General features: G+C 34.8%; 1 protein-coding gene across 5 annotated transcripts in view; it reads right to left on the bottom strand.

The window, feature by feature from the left end:
- The window catches only part of TET1 (tet methylcytosine dioxygenase 1), a 121827-nt gene that overhangs the window by 21966 nt on the left and 76806 nt on the right, over nt 1–23055 (bottom strand). For 4 of the 5 annotated variants that reach the window (XM_019731737.2, XM_074339524.1, XM_074339526.1 and 1 more), the window contains 3 exons: nt 7452–7663; nt 3359–3509; nt 2934–3020 (listed from right to left, as the gene is read on the bottom strand). In XM_019731737.2, the coding sequence (XP_019587296.2) occupies nt 2934–3020; nt 3359–3509; nt 7452–7663 (450 nt within the window). The remainder of the gene's footprint in view (nt 1–2933; nt 3021–3358; nt 3510–7451; nt 7664–23055) is intronic. The other variant, XM_019731738.2, reaches the window with a different exon arrangement.

Raw genomic sequence — 23055 nt, 5'->3', positions numbered from 1 at the left:
GATTCAGTAGGACTGTGAGAACGTAAACACCATTACCAAGCATCTGAAGTACCCCTGAGTAGAAACACATAAAGGCTTTTTCAAAAGAAAAGTGTGATGACAAGATTCTCTATTAAAAATGTCACTGATGACAGAATGAGGTATGAAGCACAGAAGGAAGACTTTGGCAACAATAGTTGAAAGACAACTATGATAGTTTTTCAGAAAGGATTATAATCCTAAATCAAGCCAGAGACTTGTAAAAATGATCAGTCACATCTAAGGAAGACAACTGAAGGGGGGCACTGAGAACGAGGATGAAGGAGGAACTTAAGAAGGTGTAAGACTTCTGCCTCATTTGAAATTTGGTGGATGCCAAGAACACAGAAAGAAGACTTTCATATGGATCAGTTCACCTCTGGTATGTATCAGATTATTATAAAACACAGCAACGCAGACATGGGAAGCTAATTCATGAGTGTTTTTAAACAAGCCTCAATCATGGCAACTTGTAAAGCATCAGTGATACCCTTTTGGTTTCCTACTGATTTATGTTGGTGCGTTCATTGAAAAAGAAATTCATGTACATAGGGTCTATATCTAGATTACTCTGTTTCATTTATCTGTCTACTTAGCTATCTTTTACTTAATGTAACTTAACCTAGGCAAAAAAGTCAGGATCTTACTTTAAAAACAACCTGGCTATCCTCTGACATTAATTATTCCATTTATTTGGGGAAAACTTTAGAGTTATGATTTAAATATCTATTGAAAAGATGTTGATTACGTGTTCTAAAACTTAAAATACTGTGTGGTATGGGTTAATTGTGTTTTACTGGTAGTAGAGTATTATGAACCATCCACTGTCACAAGTCAGGCTGCATAATTTGTCATCTTACAAAGAAACCTCATTTATTGGGCGGAAATGTTGAAACAAGTGGGCAAATGGAAACAAATCAGATAAAGCTTGTATTGTTGACTACTGGTATCATTTTACAAATAGAAGACTCATTCATATGGTAAAAATCCTGACTTTCTAATTGTTTCATTAGAATAAATGTGTGTGTGTGTCAGATAAAAAGGTTTCTTCTTATCAGATCTTTACTGGTTGGGGCTCAAGCCAGTATCTCTCTACTCTTTTTACCCTATACCTGATCTCTAGGACCATCAAATCCACATCCATGGCCACAATTACCACAGATCACCACCCCTTGAGCTTCAGATTTTTATTATTGAACTGACATCCCACTTGGAATACCCTTGGGAAATCTCGAACCCATTGTGTCCAAAATGAATTTACTTTAAACTCTCCTCTACAAACATGGTACTATTTTAGCATACCCTTTGTCAAGAAAAAGCACCACCGTCTATTTTAAAAAATATTTCTAGACCAACCACTGCTCACTATTTCCTGTCACAACCATAATCCAAGCCACTATTATCCCTTCCCTGGACGAGTCTTATAGCTAGCTTATTTTGCTGAACCCACTCTTGCCCAACTCCAATCCATATTCAAAGAGCAGGCAGAGAGAGTTCTGTAAAAGAGAAGTGTAATTATGTCACTCTCCTCCTTAAAACCTTTCAATGATCTTCCAAACTCTTGGGATGGCTTACAAGGATGCTGCATGCACCTCACTTTCCCTTGCCTGCTGTGCTTCATAGGGGCCTTCTGTCAGTTCCTGGAATGAGCAATGCTTCTTCCTGTATTATAAGCACTATATATATGTTATTCATTATTAATAATAACCATTAAAAAACTGATCTCACATTTATTAATTGTATAATAGTATTACTATTATAGAATAAAATTTAACAGTCATGTCAATATTACTAATATATTTACATACTAACAGACAATTCATCACATAATATTTGGAAAGAAAACTTAACTAGTTAATTTTAAGGGAGAACTGACATCACATTATCAAATGTTCTGATCTTTGAACAAGGTATCTTTCCATTATCAGGTATTTTATATACCCCTTACTGAATTTTTATAGTTTTCCCCCTAAAGGATAATGCATTCTTTTTAGACTTCTACAGTACTGCAGATGATAGTTCTCCCTCTCTCTTTCTCTCTCTCCTTTTCCTTATTTTATTGCAGTATAATGGAACTCTAGGAAATGCTAAATCATTTTAATTACCTTAAAGGGATCACTTATTAAATTCTGAGCGTTTTTGAAATGTTATATTCATTGTACTATAGATATAGTTGAATTAATTCCTGCTGTTTCATTTTCTGTTTTCTATTTTTCCTATGTCCTAATGATTTTGTATACTCCCTTTGCTGATTTATAGATGGATTGTTTTCTTTTTAAAGATTTTTCCCACAATTAGTTCAAACCTATAAATTCTATTTCTACTCATCTAAAAAATTTTCAAACATGCACTTTTTCAAATATGTTTTTCTGACATCTAGAGCAGTGTTTTCCAAGCTGTGGGTCATGACTCATTAGTGGGCCATGAAATCAGTTTAGTAGGTCACAACTAGCATTTTAAAAAGATGTATAATTTTACAAAAAATATTACACTGCATCATACTAACTTTTAACTAACTATATTACACATTAACTTTTAATTGTAAAAATATTCTCTTTGTTACATATAATAAGGCTGTCGCCTTTTCCGAATGTTTTGTTTTAATTCGTTATTTGTATATACCTTACATATAGCTGTTTGTAATATAAAATGTTTTTTATACTTTTGGTCACAGCTCAAAGTTTGAAAAACACTGATCTTAGATTGAATAAGTTTCTAAATCCACCCCACTCCAAACAAAGTAGAAAACATTACCATACTTAGTTCTTATAGGTGCCCCACCCTTCTCCCATTGCCTACCCACCCCTGAGTTGTTAAGAGTATGGAATTATACTTATAGGTTATTTTTAATTTAAAAGTGTAAGTACTCAACTTATTTAAACTTAACAGTAAGGTTGACTAATTTCTTTGCTCACCATGGCCTCGTGTCCCGGACAGATTGCTTCCGGTTTCATATATCTTCTTTCTGGATTACGTCCTTTAGTAATTCTTTCATAGTAGCTCTGTGGGTAGTAAACTTTCTGAGTCTTTGAAATGTTGGCAAATGGTTTTATTTATTTTTCCTACTTTGGTTGGGTATAAAATTCTAGGTTCTTTTAACAATGATTCTCTCTGGGGCTAGGGGAGAAGGAAGAGGGAGCCAGGGACAATTGGAATTTGGGTTGACAGCTGAAGACTTTACCTAATTTATTTAGAATTTTAAACTATTTACATATACATATTTACTGTTTTGTCATTACTTTTTAATATTTAGGGCTTTTTTTTTTTACTATTTAAAAACAGTTTAAAGGAATGTACTTATATAATCATTGTTGAATTCAAAAGTAAAAAGGACACTTACATGTAAGGGAGAGCTTGGATCAATTCTAAATCTTCTAGGGCTTGGGCTTCTACCAAATTTGCAGCCATTGAAATACATACTCCATGAACAGCCAAAAGAGAATGAAGCTCCGCAAGTCTCTGGATCAATTCCTTGACATGTACAGGTACGACTGTAAGATGGTAATTGCAAGGGAATAAACTGATAAACCAGGACAATACCTCAGACAGAAAATTTCAGGTTCATGTAACTTTAGGACTATAGATGGCTAATGAACTGATTTAACACATCTCTTTTATTAATTATTTTACCTAACTGTTATGTTAACAACACAAAGCTAACTGTATGTGAATATAACTAAATTTTTAACTAAAATGTTTGTTCAAGATTATAAATCCAAATAAATGGGCATACATTAAACAGGTCTAAAATATCCATACCCTTGTTAGACTGGGAGATATCTGAGGAGGGGCTTGAATTTTACATCCTAGATCTATTCCCTATTAGAAATGAAAACTAGAGCATCTCATAACCTCCTTGGACTTTAGCTCCTCCATCAGTAAAATGACATTGATATAATCCTCTGAGGACTGATAAAGGATAATCTATACTGTATATGAAATCACTGTCAATTTTAAAGAAAGCCTTTATGAATGTCACGAGAAAAAAAACTGAGCAGAAAGCCTATTTCAGCAACTTGGTAATTTTGTCATTTTGGGGCATTTCTAAAGCTCTAAACTGGACTCTATCATAAGGATGACAATGATTAGAAAACACATCCGAAGATATGAAACCAAAGAAGTAACATACACTCTTGTGGATCCTATTTGCATAACGCTTGAAACTTCTAATATTATCTATGTAGTACTTCCATAATGACTTAAAAATACAAACAATATAGAAACTAGACTTAGATGGTGATGAGCATTCAATAGAGTATATAGATACCAAATTATTTTGTTGTACACCTGAAATTTGTGTATTATTAGCCAGTATTACCTCAATAAAAATAACAAAATAAAAAACAGTAAAAAGCCACATTTAAAAAATAACAGTAAATGAAAAGAATATAGAAATTTAGAGATCAAAACTATTAGTATTTTTTTGTGAAAGTGAGAAGATAGCCAGATATGTAAGATAACATTGAATACAAAAAAGAATACATAAAGGATCATTCAAGATATTATAAAAGAAAAGAAGTAGTACAAATATTCTAACTCCCTTTAAATCTTACAAAGATGGAAGATAATACTTTAAAAGGGCAAAATATTACAATAACTTGATAAGGAAGTGGCATGCAAATGGGATCAAAGAAGTTAAACCTGAAATTGCAGAGGAAATCGAAGTTGCCAAACAAAATAGAAAAATCAGTAACTTGTTTATGTCACTGAAATAATACATGGGAAAGAGAGAAAATGGAGTTTAACTATTGACAGTTATTTAAAAATTCAAAACATCAGAAATGTGAAAGACTGTGAGAGCTAAAAGAGCTTCCGCAGAATATCTTAAACAGTCAATATCACTGATAATGGGACAAATTGATTTAAATAGGTCCTAATATTATGGACTGAGTGTAGTATTCCTGCCAATAATTCCTAAACGTAATTGAATCAGGAAGAAATAATTGGACAAACCAAAACTGAGCTAGTATACAAAATCAGCCCATTCCCCTTAAGAATGTCAATGCCATGAAAGACGACGAAGGACTGAGATAAAAGGATCAGGAGACCGAAAGATAAAACAACTTAATCGAACAATCCTGGGTGGGGAAAATTACTATAAAGAATATTATTAGGAAATAGATGATATTTGAATATGAACTGCACATTAGATCATCTACATTTTTATCAAACAGCTTTGTTTTGTTTTTAAGGAGGACGCAGCTCACAGTGGCCCGTGCTGGGATCGAACAGGCAACCTTGGTGTTATGTATTAGCACCACGCTCCAACAAACTGAGCTAACCAGCCATCCCAATCTAGCACTTTTATCAGTTAAGTTTCCTGCTTTTGATCATTGTACTAGGGTTATGTAGGAGAATGTCTTCATTCTTAGGAAATACTCTCTAAAGTATTATTTAGGGGAAAAAGGCATAAAGTGAAGTAGTTCACAAATAATCCAGAAAGAAAAAAGAAAAATATCAGTAATAATATGTTTGTCTGTGTGTGTGGCTTTGCGTATAAGTGCAAATTTAACAAACTTAATTGTGGAATCCAGGTAGGGATATGTAAGAGTTCAATGAAGTATTCTTATATCTTTTCAGTAAATATAAACTTAAAAAAAACAAAACAGGCTAGATCTACATTGGGTGAAACAGAATAAAACTTATGTTATTCGATTCTTGGGAAGATTAATTAAGACAATATATGTGTATCCTTTAGAGCAGTGTCTTCATAGAAAACATATTATTATTGTGCATTCACATAATAAAATAATTAGCAAACATTAAAAATGATTTACTTGTAGCACTGGAAAGATAAGAAAAATACAATAAAATGATATAAGCATAAAGGAACGCTCTGGAAGTATTACAAATTAATCTTGTGTGTGAATGAGATAAGGGACAATATATATTTTTGTTATGCTTTGTATAATGACATTTCTTTAAAAAGAAAAGAGAAACCCTTCAAATATATGGAGATGGAAGGAGAACTGACTCTGGGTGGTGAACACACAATGTGATATATATATATGATGTATTACAGAATTGTACACTGAAACCTATGTAACTTTACTAACAATTGTCACCCCAATAAACTTTAATTTAAAAAAAAAAGAGCGAGACCTACCTACATGAGGAAAGCTACATAAAACACACTTGAAGGATACACAAGTAAACCTGTACACATGGAAAGAAAAACCATGGTATGGGATAGGAAGATTCATTATCATAAAGATGTCAGTTTATTATAAATTAATGCAATCCCACGGAAATATCATTAGGTTTATCTTAAAGCTACACAATTATGAAGTTTATTTGGAAGCACAAAGAAAAAAGAATGACAAAGCCTTGAAAAGGAACAAGATTGGCAAGCTAGTCCCATCGAATATGAAAATGTATTATAAAGCTTCTGTAATTTAAAAAAATGTGGTACCAACTACCTGAAAAGCCAGGACAATGATACAGAATTCAAATACAAGAGAGGAGTCCATTACATAAAAAATATTTGTGTACAGTTAAGTAGCATTTCAAATCAAGGAAAAAAGAAGTACTCTTTAGAAAGTAGTGTTGGGATAAATGGGGATAAACAGAAAAAAGGATAGAAAGGGATCTCCTCTTGCCACTACTGACCGGCATAAATTTTAAATATATCAGAGATTTGTTTTTAAATATTCATGATTTCAACAAGTACTAAAAGAAAAAAAACATAGGTGAATTATTCTTTAATTTGTGAAAGAAAAAAGGTCCTTAAATACCACTCTAAATTGAGATACAAATAAGGGAAAAATAGTTTCAAAAAAGAAAACTTTTGCAAAAGATGACACAGGAAAAGTAAAAAGACAAACGTCAAACTGGCAAAACCATTTAGAAATTATATCACAATGGGTTTATAGTCCCAATATGTAAAAGTTAATTCTACTAAAATGAACAATTCTTTAGAAATATGGGCTAGAATAATTAACAGATGATTGACCAAAAACAAACAAAAAGAAAGGCAAATAGCTTTTAACCATATGAAAAAATATTCATAATATGAAAAATGCAAATCAAAAGTAAACTGACAACTACTTATCACCTATTAAATGGGCAAAAACTTAAGTTTTTGGCAAAACTGTAGGAAAACAGATAGTCTCTTACATTGCTAGAGGAAATGTAAAATGGTAATTCGCTGTGGAAGAGCCTTTCTTTCCTTTATGGAAAAATCCCTCTGCTCCAGGCTCTTGGGGTGAGTGGTATCAGGTATCAAAGAAAGAAGCAATAAAAGAATATTCTAACGGAGAATGGTCATAACTCACTATGAAACCAAGTCTCTCTAAAAAAGAAATGTTCATATTTTTTTTCAGTTGCAGAATATCTAAAATCCTGTTCTCCCATATATGTATTTGCTAATTAACAATTTAACCTTATATAATAGAAGTCTGAATGTCAAAACAGTACAAAACAGATTTGATTACTTTTCATTGAGAGTGCATCTTCGGTCTGTGGGATGACCATTGTATGACTTTAGATTTTCGGTAAGCTCCATGTACAATTTGTCTGCCATCGGAAGAGGGATGCCATCCCATACCATGATGAGTACCACCATCACAGCAGTTGGACAGTGGTGGCCTGTACGCTGCCGAACCAAACAAAGAACTTTTTCTTCATCGCTGCTTCTTCTTAAAACCTGCAAAAGCAGAATGCATTCATTTACAGAAAACAAGAAATGTAAAGTCAAATACAATGCATACTGCTTTTAAAAGCTCTGTATTACTGCATTTTGTTATGTTTTTTAAATTACTATTTCTCAAAGGGTTGAGGCCTAAAAGACCTTCAGTTGCCAAACTAGCTTCCCTCTACACAACTCATCACAGAGCATCCCAGGTAATACTTAACTAACAAACAGGTAGAACAGAAATCTCTGCTATGTGGTTATTATTTGTGAAAGTAGACCAAAGCAGTCTGTGTTTATTTCACTGTTGATAACAGTTCTGCAAAAAAGACAACAGAGGATCCTGTGGAAAAGAGCCTAACTACCTGCTCTGCTCTCCTATAAATGTCACAACAGGACAAATCCAGCTAGATGAAAATAAACAATATTGAAAATAAACTTGAGCAACGAAGTTTAGCATCTGAGGAAAGTTATGGATCTTTCCCTTGAGTGAATGCTTTTACTAAAAAGATTAATCAATATATAAAGCAATGTTCCTGCAATTCCTGTGATTTTTTCCACGCCATCACGAGGATTTATGATACCCATCATATAAGATTAAAGTGGTCCAGCTGACATGGTAAATGCAAAACACAACAATTAATTTTGAATATTCATCCATTTAGCTTATACTACATCACTCCTGTGGGGTGCTACAAAGACTTCAAAAGTATTTAAAATACTGCCCAGTGTTCCTACAGTTAATCAAAAGAAAAATTACATAAAAATGTTGACACAATATGAAATCATCCAATTCTGTTTAAAACTCCCTCCTTTTATTACAAACTTACAGAGCAGAGACTGACCACATTAATCAGTACATAATCAGTAACTGATAAAACTATCTACCCCTGGTATCAAAATGGAGCAACCAATAGAATAATATTCCATTTTTGCTGACGTAATAATATCATATAAACTTGAGATGAAACTTCTTAAGATATTAGTTACCCAATATCACTTTCTTCTGTCACTCCAGATGGTTAACAATCATTGCTACCAAGGCATCCCTTGAGTAGAGTTGGTTTTAGGACCTTCCCCCTAAACACAATTATTTACATTAAAATTTTTTTCTATATTTATATGTCCTTTTACAGCCAAATAAGAATACATTTGCTTTCAAATAAGCTTAAATACAAAATGAGATATATTGTATAAAAAAATATTATACCAGATATTTTTCACGTTGTCAAACCAACAACAGTTATATTGAGCCATTGTTTGTATGAAAAATGCTATTTATCCATTGTATTTGTGCTTTTCCCAGATTTTTCCAAATTTTCTTCAGCGAACAATAGGAAATTAAGCATGATGAGTCTCTAAATTCAGATTTAGGTTCAACAAATTTCTTAAGTATTGCTATGATATGGACATTTGTGTCTACTCAAAATTCATATTAAAACCTAAATCCCCATGTGATGTGATTAGGAGGTAGAACCTTTGGGAGGTGAGTAGGTCATAGGTGGGAAGCACTGATGAGTGGGATTAGTGTTCTTACAATAAAAGAGATTCCACAGAACGCTGCAGCTGCTTCAACCATGTGAAGACAAGACCAGAAGAAAGAGAGCCCTCACCCGACCATGCCGGCACCCTCATCTCAGACTTCTAAACCTCACAACTGTGAGAAACACTTTTCTGTTGTTTTCAAGCCACCCAGTCTGGTGGTTTTTCATAGCAGTCTTAACCAAGTAAGACAAGTATTAAACCTGTGCAAGACTCTGAAAACTGTAAATAAATTATTGAAAGAAATTAAAGGAGACCTAAATACATGGAGAGAGACACCATGTTCATACAATAGCCATCATTGTAACAATGTCAATTTTCCCTAAATTGATTTCCAGATTTGGTGCAATCCTAATCAAATGCTATCAGTTTATTTTGAGTGAAAATTGACAAACTTGTTTATATGAAAATGCAAAAGACGAAAGAGAGCCAAGAAAAGGAACAAAGACGGAGAAAGTGATTAACCAGATATCAACATCTATTGTAAAGCTATTGTAAGTAAGATAGTTTATTATTGGAGTGGTGATAGACAAAGAGATTAATGGAATAGAGAATTCAGGAGATCCATATAAACATGGTCACCTGACACACGATAAAGATGACACTAAAGTACAATGCAAAAAGCAGTCCTTTCCATAATGGTACTGTATATATCTACATGGGGAAAAAAAATCAATCTTGACCCCTACCGTACATGAGTAACTTGAGTTATACAGTAGATCTAACAGTGAAAGGTAAAGGGGCCGGCCCGGTGGCTCAGGCGATTGGAGTTCCGTGCTCCTAACTCCGAAGGCTGCTGGTTCGATTCCCACATGGGCCAGTGGGCTCTCAACCACAAGGTTGCCGGTTCAACTCCTGGAGTCCCTCAAGGGATGGTGGGCTGCGTCCCCTGCAACTAACAACCGGCAACTGGACCTGGAGCTCAGCTGCGCCCTCCACAACTAAGATTGAAAGGACAACAACTTGACTTGGAAAAAAGTTCTGAAGTACACACTGTTCCCCAATAAAGTCCTGTTCCCCCTCCCCAATAAAAATCTAAAAAAAAAAAAAAGTGAAAGGTGAAATAGTAAGTTTCTAGAAAAAAGCACCTTCATAACATTGGAGCAGAAAAACAGTTTAAAATAGATTACCAAAATAAATAATTAGAAAGGAACAAATTAAGAAGTAGGGTTATATTAAAATTAAGAACTTCTGTTCATCCAAAACATTAACCAGGAAAAAATTAAGGCAAGCAATACAGTGGGAGAAATATTTGCAATACATATAATTGACAAAATATTTTTAACCAGAATATATAAAGAACTTCTCCAAATGAGTAATAAAAACACATTAGAATACACTCAACTCAAGAGAACATCCAAACAGATGAGAAGCATATGAAAATATGCTCAACATTATTAGTCATCTAGCAAAGTAAAACAATTTAAAAGCACTATGTTGCTGGGGTTATAAAATGGAGCAACCGCTATGGAAAACAGTGTGGAAGTTGCTCAAAAAATTAAAAATAGAACTACCATGTGATCTAGTAATCCCACTTGAGTATATATCCAAAAGAATTAAAAGCAGAGTGTTGAACAGATATTCGCATGTCCATGTTCATAGCACCACTATTCATGATAGCCAAAAAGTGGAAGAAACCAAATGTCCATTGACAGATGTAACAGATAAATAGGTGTATATACGCACAATGGAATATTATTCAGACTTAAAAGGAAGGAAATCCTGTCACATGGATGACCCTTGATGACATAATTCTCAGTGAAATAAACCAGTCACAAAAAGACAAATACTGTCGGATTCTACTTATATGAGGTATCTAAAGTAGTCAAATTCATAGAAACAGAAACTGGAATGGTTGTTACCGGAAGCTGGGGTGATGGGAAAATGGGGAGTTATTTAATGGGTATAGTTTCTGATTTGCGCGAATAAAGTTCTGGAGATCTGTTTCACAACAATGTGAATATACATATAACTAGTAAACTGTAAACTTTCTGATTAAAGTCTCTTTAAAAATCCATTGTGTTGCTATCACTGCTTTATTTCATATTTATGGTATTTATTTATAATATTTGGAGTCAATCATATGCATAGTGTTAAGGTAGAATAGCATTTTGTCCACTTTCACATTAATTAAATTTATTGGGGTGACATTAGTTAGTAAAATTATATTGGTTGCTATCACTCTTAAGATTTCTGCATTTCTGTCCTATGTTTAAATCCTGCATTCCACTATTTTCACTCAGTCTATCTTTAAAATTATTTGATTTTTTAAGAGTCCTGGGTAAATATTAGTATGATGTCTAATCTTATCTCCCTCCTATTAATTTCTAGAGACATAAACAACAAAGTAAGTATCAGGAAAAAAAAATACTACTGCAATGAAATTTGGAGAAATGAAGACCTTATGTTCTCAATTTTGAAAAGTAGCTGATAATTAAAGAACAAAGTTTCAGAAGAGTCTAGTTTGAACCCCAAATAGAAGATTAGCAGTAAATCTGTTTCTAGAAAAGCCTTTTATTCTTTACAGAAGAGAACTTTCAAAATTCATGGGTAATAATTGTTCCCTGAGAATGGAATAAAAGAATGAGGTGATGAGTTCCAATAAATCCTAAAATTATATACATCAAATACACAGAAAGCAGATAGCCCCAGAACCTATCAGTGTCAGCAAATGACACTTCCATTTGTCAAAACTGATCCAACTGAGTAAGAAAACATAATTGACTATCTAATTACTGTTTACTGAATGACAAGTCTTTAAGTCACTTAGGTATTTCACGACAATTTATTTCATTGTAAAGTTTGAATTCTTAAAATGTGGCAAATGACAAATAAATATAAACAAGTCATCATGGATTGGATTCTGAAGCAGGACAAAAATTTGTTATCTTTCTCCATAAAGGATTATGATTGGATATAAAACCTAAATTTAGATAACAATATCAGCATTGATAATTGTCCTGAGGTTATGTAAGATTTTAATAATTGTATTGTAGTTATTAAGACAATGTCCTTGTTTCTATGAAACACATACCAATGTATTTAGGGGTAAAGGACATCAAGTTTACCAATTACTTACTATCAGAGTATCCAGAAAAAAACAGAGAAGGGGGAAAATCAAAGGAGAGAGAAGGAAGGATAAAGATAATGCAAAGCAAATGTGGTAAAAAGTTACATTTGGGAAATGTCAGTGTAGGGTATCAGGAATTCTCTGTAGTATTCTTGCAACTTTTGAGTATGTCTGAAGTTATTTCAAATTAATAAGTTAAAAAAATATTTCTGTGGTGCTGGTCAAAGTTTTGTGACATTGTATACTTTTATTCTCCATACAAGTTTGAGACTCAAGAGCACATGGCCCTCAGTAACGGAAGACAAACTCCAGGACAGTTACTGGCTCACTGGGATCATAGCTCAAGACACAAGCGACAGGCAGATCTCTGGATGGAAAGTGCCAACTCCAGTGATTTTAAAAACAGGCCTCTATCAGAAACGATGTCAGAAGAGAAAGAAGCTAATCTTTGCATAACCTAAGGATGAAAAATGGGGGAATTTTTTGTAAACAAAAATATCTCTTTTCAGTGAAATTCAATCTGTGGGACAATGACTATTCAATAGTATATTAAGGTATAGACAACATCCTAAATAAATTAATGTAATTAATAAGTATGTGCACTTAGATAAAGCAAAATTAGTAGCCAAGTCCAAAACACCGCCAAAGTTAGGAAGATGACACTTTCTCTAATTATGATATGCTGAAAATTGTTTGTAATCAGCTGGGAAGGTAATTAAGTAATATTGTAAGTGAAATGATACAAACGCAAAATTGAACGCACAGCATCATTTGCACTAGTGGGGAAAATATGAGCAATGCATTTTTCTATTGTAATATTGTTGGGGTAAATACAGTAGCCCATCCCTCCTTTATCCATAGTTTTGCTTTCCACAGCTTCAGTTACCTGTGGTCGACCGTGGTCTAAAAATATTAAACGTAGAATTCCAGAAGTAAGCAATTCATGTTTTAAGTTTTGCATCATTCTGAGAAGCCATGATGAAACCTCATGCCCTCTTGCTCAATCCCGTCTGGGGTGTGAATCATTCCTTTGTCCAGCATATCCACACTGTATATGCACCCCGCCCTTTAGTCACTTAGTAGCTGTCTCAGTTATCAGATCAACTGTGTATGCAATGCAATGCTTGTGTACTAGTAACCCTTATTTTACTTAATAATGGCCCCAAAGACCAAGAATAGTGATGTTGGCAATTCAGATATTCGAAAGAGAAGCCGTAAATGCTTCCCTAAAATGAAAAGATACAAATATAGGAAAAACCATAGTACATATAGGATTTGGCACTGTCCATGGTTTCAGGTATCCACTGAGGACTTGGATCAAATCCCTGATGGATAAGGGGAAACTACTGTATAAGACATCTGCAAGGAGTTTGTCTGAATAAGTGTGCAAAGTAGGGCCAGACTTTGTATAGAGACAGTGGGAAGGATTCATGGAGGAGACCCTCCTTCTTAAAGGACTAAGAGTTTGCCACCAGGGAAAAAACAGTATACAGATAATTCTAAGATTTCTGGAAAACAAGCCTCACAAGGCAAGGATGTTATTTAACTGAATTCCGCCAATTGTATTGTCACCAGATGGCTTCTGATTGTAAAACTTCCTTTATTAAATTATTATATAGTTGGTTCTATTTCTGGGATCTATAACATAAAGATAATGCTTGCTCCATTTTCAAGATACACCTCAAAGGTTGACACCACCCTAAAGTTCTTCCTGGACCCTCAGCTCCAAATGTGATTCTTGGTTTCCTCCCTGCTCCCTCCATGTGCCACTCTCAAGCAGTCAAGTGGTCTGATTTCATAGCAATTATAGTTCACTGGTGACTGCTTAAGGCGTGGCCATGAGTAAGCTCACGTAAGAAGGCATATTGCAGATTGGCTGACTGAAGAAGAGCTAAGGAGTGATGAGGGAAAGTTGTGTTACTGAAGCCAACAAAAGAATAAGCTTCCCAGGAGAGAGAGTGTATTACCAATAGTTTGAACTGCTGAAGAAAGATTATGAGGATCTAGAATTTTCCTTTTCCTTTTTTTTTTTTTTGAAGTTTATTGGGGTGACAACTGTTAGTAAAATTACATAGATTTCAGGTGTACAATTCTGTATTACATCCTCTATAAATCCCATTGTGTGCAGAGTCAGTTCTCTTTCCCTCACCATATATTTGAAGGATCTAGAATTTTCTTTGGCAATGAAGGTATTGGTGATTGTTTGGAATAGCAATTTCAGAGAAGGGGTGGAAAAAGAAGGCAGATCAGTCTGATGATCATTGGGAAAAGATTTCCTAGACTTTCTAAGACGGAATTCCTTTGTCCTGTGTTACAAATTATTCTGCTTCAACGGCCTATTTATAAACAACGTGGTCTGGATAGGACAAATTCCCCAAAGGGAGTTCATAAGGCAGGTTTAACCCAGGATCAAAAGCGATAACCTGGGGATTTCCGGGCAAGATGGCGGAGTACAAAATAATATAGAATGTCAACTGTAATTGAAAAAAGAAAAAAAAGTGATAACCTGGGATAGTCTAAATAACCTCTGGAAGTCTAGCAAGGTTTAGGCCACCTACTACTACGCATATAAAAACTGAAAGAGAAAAGACTGTTCTGAGAAATAAGATTACTATTGCAATTTCTGTAACAGTATTTTTATATTCTTAGGGCATAGAAAAAAGAAACTCAAAGACCAAGAGAGGTTTCTACTATAGCAGGCAAACCTGGCTTCTAGTCAAAGTATATTTACATAGGAAACAGAAAAACAAAGTATTTAAACAGCTGTCTAATTTTCACACTTCCAAAAATCACAGAACACTAAATGTATACACATTCTTGTTTTGTGGTACAAAACAAACTATTCATAATGTCGGTAAACAGTGTGGTAGCATTTAATTATTTTTCCACTATAATCACTAATTTCCCTACTGGTATATACCGTGCTTCCCCGAAAATAAGACCTAGCTGGACAATCAGCTCTAATGCATCTTTTGGAGCAAAACTTAATATAAGACCCGGTCATTATTTTACTATAATATAATACAGGGTCTTACATAATATAATATAATATAATATAATATAATATAATATAATATAATATAATGTTTTTACCACGCATGATACTGACGCTTGTCACTCTTCTGCTTAACATGCTTCACCAGTTGTTCACCTCTTAATGGAAAGTTCTAATATCCTCTTAGTTTGGATAAACCCCACATTATTATACATCATTATATCAGAGGGTAAATATAAGATGGATTTTTAAATTTGAAAGTAACAGATTTTTAAAATTTAGTTTTAGTTTAACAGAACTTTAATTTTCAGAATGGATACTTTAATTTTGAACTTACTTTTAATTAAATTTAAATCAAATAAAAATGCAAATATAATGAAACATTATAGAAATGTATATGTTATATATACATACATACATATAATATGTTATATATACATATATGTATATATATATATATATATATTTAAAGCAAATAAAACAGTCCTTGTACAAGATATCTAGGGTCCTACATCAGCTCTGCAAAAGACGGGATCACAGAAGGACTAGTTAAAATCAGAGCTAGGGGCAACATTGATATTGTGTGGTATAATTAACCAAAGAGATCACTGTTGAGTTTGTCAATAATCATGTGACAAAGTAGAGTTCAATTTTCAACACAAAATGATGGTGGCCAACCAAAAAAACAAACAAAAAATTACCCATTAAGATCATATAGAGCTAACTACATATTATTAAAAAATGAACTTAAGGGCCAGCCCGTTGGCTCAGGCAGTTAGAGCTCCATGCTCCTAACTCCGAAGGCTGCCGGTTTGATTCCCACATGGGCCAGTGGGCTCTCAACCACAAGGTTGCCGGTTCAACTCCTCCAGTCCTGCAAGGTGAGCTGAGCTGCTGCTGAGCTCCCAGATGGCTCAGTTGGTTGGAGCACATCCTCTCAACCACAAGGTTGCCAGTTCGATTCCTGGACTCCCGCAAGGGATGGTGGGCTGTGCCCCTGCAACTAGATAAGGGCAACTGGACCTGCAACTGAGCTGCGCCCTCCACAACTAAGACTGAAAGGACAGCAACTTGACTTGGAAAAAAGGCCTGGAAGTACACACTGTTCCCCAATAAAGTCCTGTTCCCCTTCCCCAATAAAATCTTAAAAAAAAAAAAAAAAAAAAGGAACATTATGAAAAAAAAACACAAAGTTAAGCCCTTGGGGGCAGTAATAACTGGATGCATGGCGGGGGTGATCTGGAGTGGTGGTAATGATTTATTTCTTGATCTGGGTGGTGGTTACATGGGTGTGTTCACTTTGTAAAACTTCACTGGGCTGGGCTGTACATTTATGACGTGTGTACTTTGTGTATATTATAGTTGAATTAAGTTTCCTTAAAAAATGAACTCGATAAGCGAGTAAGCTAACATAAAAGTAGTTCTAATGGTATGTTAGTAGACAATAGACTTAAGTGAAGAAAAATATATTTTACAACAAAAAAAGGCAGTGAAAAATATGTCAGTTTAACATCAACTTCTTGGCCGTTGCCTAATTATCATCACTGAAGCATAAAATGGTTTTCTCGCATTAGCAAGATACCACAGGTACCAAACACATAAGCCAGGACACCAGCTACTCCCTTTATTACGTGACACAGTAATATACAAAGAGGTGTCTCATATGGGCACAGAAATAAGCAGCACCATGGTACAGCCCAAAGACAACTGAGGAAGACAATTGGCAGAACTCTGGAACAGAGGGACCAAAAAAAGGCATCTCTGAAGATTATATTATTGTATAAATCCAGGCAAGATGGTTTGAATACTTTTGGATACTTCGGCTTGGTTTATACCTCACCCCAAAATCTCTGGTCAACATTAGACCAGAGTATGCAATAAAATATTCACTTGTATATATTCTTTGCCACACCTGTTCTACTGTAATAAACAATCCTACAGAGGGGACTCACCAACTGGTGTCTGATATGAATTGATGTGGCACAGGAGCCGACTGGGCAGCCTGTTTGAATTTTTCTCTCTACTCCTGCCATCACCCCCAAGACTCACTGGGGAGAAGAGAGGAGTATAGGGAGTTAATAGAGCCTAGGGTATCCAAGAAACTACATCAACCTTTCCACCAAAATCTACTGAATACAACATAACTAGTCCTCAGCAAGATCTAAAGTGACAGTAGATAAAGGAGTATAAAACATCTGCAAAAGGCTAACAATTAATGACCACCTGGCAAAGAAACATTTCAAGAAGAGAATAAAACAGTGTTAAGAGTAAAGGCAAAACAATGTGAGAATGGCTCAGAAAGCTTTGCTGCCCAGTTAGAATTTGCTATCAGGCTTTTTGTGTGTGACCATGAAAAAGAAGCAATAAACCTCTCCTTCAAGTAAAGGAGGTAAGTGCAGCACAATAAAAATAGAAAAGAATTCAACCACTATTAACAAACGTAAGTCTGCACACAGAGATGAATAAAATGTACATATAAAAATCACACAATGTTTGATTTGAGTTAGTTTAATATTAAATACGTGACAAATGTACACTATGCAACATGAAACATAAATTTGGACCAATGCAATCCACTAGTTGAATGTTTATTAGATTCTTTAGTTTAAAATGATTGATCTTCATTTCCTCTCACTCCTTTTATTTCATTCCTGCATATAGCATCCATATGTGAGACTTAATTGCCCTAGTGTTTTGCAAAATAATCTGTTTATAAAGTCCTAAAAACTATGTAGATTATTGAGAGACCGAATTCTTTCTAGTTTTCATTTAACTTGTATCAAAAGTTCAAGTTCGGGGTGGACAACTTCAGCAGACTATTCTAATACTCAAAAGTTATGCATGCCTCAGAAGAGCTAATAATGAAAGCCACAGCCATACTATTTTAAGATACAAATTCAAATTCAAAATATTCAATACTCTAAAATAGTCTTATTTAAGGTTCACATGCATTAACTCAACAAAAATTTGTGTTGAGTCTTGACTATGTGCTGGGCATTGCTCCAGGCCCTAACCATGAACAATAGAAGCGTTTTAAATAAGATAATCTGGCAAGTTTGCGAAAAGTAAAGTTTGATTACCGTTATGATTTTTCTAACATAAACATTTATGAGACCTATTTCTCACAGATATACAGAATCAATTCTTGGTTTTGCTATCAAGATTAATACTTTTGAATTGTCCTTAGTAGATGTCAAAATTTTCACTAAGTTGCTTAGCAACCATGCTTTATTTCATTCCTTATCTCTGGATTGTTTTGTATTTGTGAAATGTGCCAGATACTTATCAGTATATATGAAAATGTTCTATTTATTCTGAAATAAATATTGCAAAGGGGAAAATAAGAAAGCAGTTTTGCTACAGCTGCTTCATGGAAAATGCTAAATACTCTTCTGTGTATCTAAGAATGCTTCAAGAAGAGTTAAACCAATAAGAGGACTTTAATAGAAAGTTGCTACCAAAATCTTTAAGCTAGACTTCATACTTATTTTCATAAATAAATAAATAAATAAATAAGTATATACCAAAATTCTATCAGCGTAATTATTAGTATTACATTAGAGAAGGTTTGAAAGGTAGGAAGAATCATCCAAAATCCCACCAATTTAACCCAGCTACCCTGCTCTTTTGGAGCATTTACTCTAGGGAAAGCCAGCTTCCACGTCCTGAGGATATTTTTGGCCTTTGTTACCTAATAGGCAAATAAGTAAATGATTCAGAAATAATTAACAGATATAGATTAATGAACCTATATCAACTATCAGTGCCAAATACTGGGAACCAATCCCTGCCATTTATTTCAGCAAATGTGTAAGGGACTGTGTGGGGGGAATATACAAAAGAACAAAGTAAAATGATACTGTTGAGAAATACTTCAGTGCGGGGAAAGCATGAAAACTATTACCACAAAAGTCAGGATGGGAAGTTCTTGGGGCTTCTGGGAATCTAAGAATGATCTATTTTTGACCTGGGTAGTTGTTTCATGAATGTTCATTTTATAATTATAGGTAAACTGTACATTTATGTTTCATGAACCTACTGATATATTCTACAGTGAAAAATGTTAATGCTTAATAACATTATTTTGTGAATGAAGATTCACAAATTAAAGGATTTCACCTTTAAAGAAAATAGAGCTAAGGTGGAGAGATCAGACATATTATTAACAGATATTAGATATATTGGATGGGACTAAGATAGACATATTTTACTAAGTCAATGTAGTGTTCTAAATGTGTTATTTTTAGTGAAGAAGAGATACATGGTAGCCAGTCTCCAAGATGTACCCAATGATCACCACCACCTAGTATTAGTGCCCTTGCATATTGCCCCCATACACTGAATAGGGTTCACTTGCATAGCAACTTCCAAGGCCAGTGTCACAAAAGACATTGTGGCTTCCTCCATGCTATCTTTTTTAAAGATTTTATTGGGGAAGGGGAACAGGACTTTATTGGGGAACAGTGTGCACCTCCAGGCCCTTTTTCCAAGTCAAGTTGCTGTCCTTTCAATCTCAGCCGTGGAGAGTGCTGTTCAGCTTCAAGTTGTTGTTCTTTCAGTCTTAGTTGTGGAGGGCACAGCCTAGCCCCAGGTCCAGCCACCGTTGCCAGCCACAGGGGGCACAGCCCACCATCCCCTGCGGGAGTCGAACCAGCAATCCTGTGGTTGAGAGGATGTGCTCCAACCAACTGAGCCATCTGGGAGCTCAGCGGCAGCCCAGCTCAAGGTGCCGTGCTCAATTTTAGTTGCAGGGGGCAGAGCCCACCATCCCTTGCGGGAGTCGAGGAATTGAACTGGCAACCTTGTGGTTGAGAGTCCGTGCTCCAACCAACAACTGAGCCATCCGGGAGGCAGCTCAGTTCAAGGTGCCATGTTCAATCTTAGTTGCAGGGGGCAGAGCCCACCATCCCTTGTGGGACTCGAGGAATTGAACCGGCAAACCTGTGGTTGAGAGCCCACTGGCCTAAGTGGGAATCGAACCGGCAGCCTTCGGAGTCAGGAGCATGAAGCTCCAACCGCCTGAGCCACTGGGCCAGCCCCAATCCATGTTATCTTTTCATTGACTCACTCTGGGGGAAACCAAGCTGCCATGACATGAGAAAGCACTTTAAGAAGTCTTAGTAAGGAAGCGAGGCCTCTACCAAACAACAATCAAGGAACTAAAGGCTCCTGCAAATGACAGGAGAAGTAGGCCCTCCAGCCCCACACCACACTCCCCAGCAGTTTTCAGACTCATGAGACACACTTTTCCAGAAGCGCCCTACTAAGCTATACTCAGATTCCTGACCCACTATAACTCTATGAGATAATAAATGTTTGTTAACATAAGTTACTAAATTTGGGGGCAATTTGTTAAGCAGCAACAGATGACTGATACAGATTTTATCAATTAATTCCTTAGAATGCTCTTTATAAAACAAAATTCAGACAAATAATACATTCCTAATTAAAATACATCAAAGCCTTCATGTTGTTCATGGACTAAAAACCCAAACTCCTCACTATGGCCTACGAAACCATTCATGCTCTGGTTTCTACCTACCTTTTTACCCTCACCTGGGTTCCATTCTCTACCTCAATTTCACTGGATTCCTCTTAGATTATTACAGTATGTACTCTCTTCCTTGACCTTTGCACTTGTTTTCTTTGCTTAGGAATGCTCTTCCCTGCATTCTTGGGGGGTAATTCTTTGCATACTCAGCTCCTTTTTGTCACTCAGATCTCAGCTTAAATGTTCCCTCCCCAGAGAGGCCTTCCCTGACGATCCATTCATAATGAGAAGACCCTGGAAGGTTCCCACTAAAGAAGAACAAGATAAGGAGGCCATATTTAAAGCAATATAAAATTGGAGTTAGTCTGGTAGACTAACTGTATTAAATGAAAAAAAATTAAAAGTATAAAATTTGAAAAGGAGAATACATTATATGATTGTACATCTCGGATACACAATAGAAATAAATTATTAAACAAGAAATATGTAAAGTCTGTGGAAACAAAACTTTGAAATACCCCTGAAGGACAAAAGAAGGCATTAGCAAACAGAAAGGCATAATATGGAGGATAGGGAGACTAAACACCAAAAAGATGTAAATTCTCCAAATTCTCTGTGTGATATGATTCCAAAAAAATACCAGTAGCACTTTATTCTTGCGATTAGATAAGGTGATTGATTAAAGCTCAAATGGAAAAATAAACAAGGCAATAGTCAAGAAACTTCTGAAAAATTAAAAGGAAGAATCAGCTGTATCAGATACAAAAACATCTTATAAAACCTAAATATTTAGAGCAATTTAATGCTAATACAGGACAGACATAACATTGATGTAACAGAACAGAAAAATCTTCTAATACAAACAAATACAAATCAGTACGGAAAAGATGGACAAGACAGCTGAGTAGTCATCTGGAAAAATACAAGTTGTTACTAACATTCTATACAGAAAACAATGGATAAAATAGTTAAATGTAGAAAAAAATGAAATCATTAAAATACAACAAAAAGAAAACGAGAGAATTATTTAAAAGCTAGAAGTCGTAAAGATTTTTCTAATTAAGATACAATACACTGAAGCCATAGAAGAAAAGATGAAAAAAGTTTTTCATCTTTTATTGAAAACATTTTTTAAATTTCATTTTAAAACTATGAATGTTAATTAAAAACAATGATAAATTGAGGAAATACATTTGCAACTTTGATCACAAACGGTCAATTTCTTAAAGAAGTTCATATAAAATCAATAGAAGACTAATAATCCAATAGAAAAATGGTCAGTCTTGTATGACTTCCTACTTTAAAATGTTTTCAATCAACTACGTTACTTTTTTTAAAAAGTGAAGAAATAAAATAAAAATGAAGATCACCCTAGCTAGTTTTTAGATATCTCTTCATCAGAACTCTTATATATGGAGATTGATTTATATGAGTGAGTGTTTTGTGGCAATTGAGAAAAGTACTTAACTTCCATAGCTGAGTTGATACAGTGAAAATCAATGCACAGCAGGATAAGAAGTCGATCCATGAAGTAAGAAAATAATAGTTCACAACCACCAACCCCCACTCTCACCCCAACCATTCACATGATAGAAATTTTAGGTAACGTTTTAGACTTCTAGGGGCGCATTTTGGGAAATTGTATTCAGTTCTTGAGAGGTAAAGTGATTCCGGCAAACATTTGTGTTCCTAGAGGATAAAAGTGAATTTTATTCAGTAAGCCGAGTCTCAAAATTTGTTTGTGATGGTGAGGTGACTCTGGGCCAGTTTCTACCAGTATACAAAATGAAATGAGTGGCAGAACTTAATTCATGTTTGTATCCCCGGTATCTAATCGAGGGTCTGGCAGTAGAAAGTATTTATTAATAATAAATTTCTTCACTTACTTCATTCTCAAATTGTTTTTTGTTTTCTTCCAAAATTCACCCACATAGTAACAAATTGAAGGCAAGTATCTTAACTGGGACTTGATTCAAAACCCCCAAAATAACAAATTTTAAACAAATTAAAAAAAAATTCTCTCATGTGAAAGAAATCCAGATTTCAGAAGGCCTGGGGTTGGTGTGGCAGCTCCACTGGTATCATCAGAGACTCAGGTTCCTATCTGTCTTCCCACCATCCTAGTACAAATCTTCCACTATCGAGTCAATTTGTGGTTCTAGATGGCTGTTGGAGCTCCAGCCATTAACTCCATGTTCTATAAATGTTGAGTAAAAGGAGACAGACACACAAGAGTACATAATTGATTCTAGTTATATGGAGTTAATCAAAAAAGACCTTTATAGTGATGAATGTCAAAATAGTAGTTA

This window comes from Rhinolophus sinicus, linkage group LG07 (genome assembly GCF_036562045.2).
Source record: "Rhinolophus sinicus isolate RSC01 linkage group LG07, ASM3656204v1, whole genome shotgun sequence".
NCBI lineage: Eukaryota > Metazoa > Chordata > Mammalia > Chiroptera > Rhinolophidae > Rhinolophus > Rhinolophus sinicus.
Note: the sequence above shows the minus strand (reverse complement) of the source record. Positions and strands in the feature narration are given on the sequence as shown.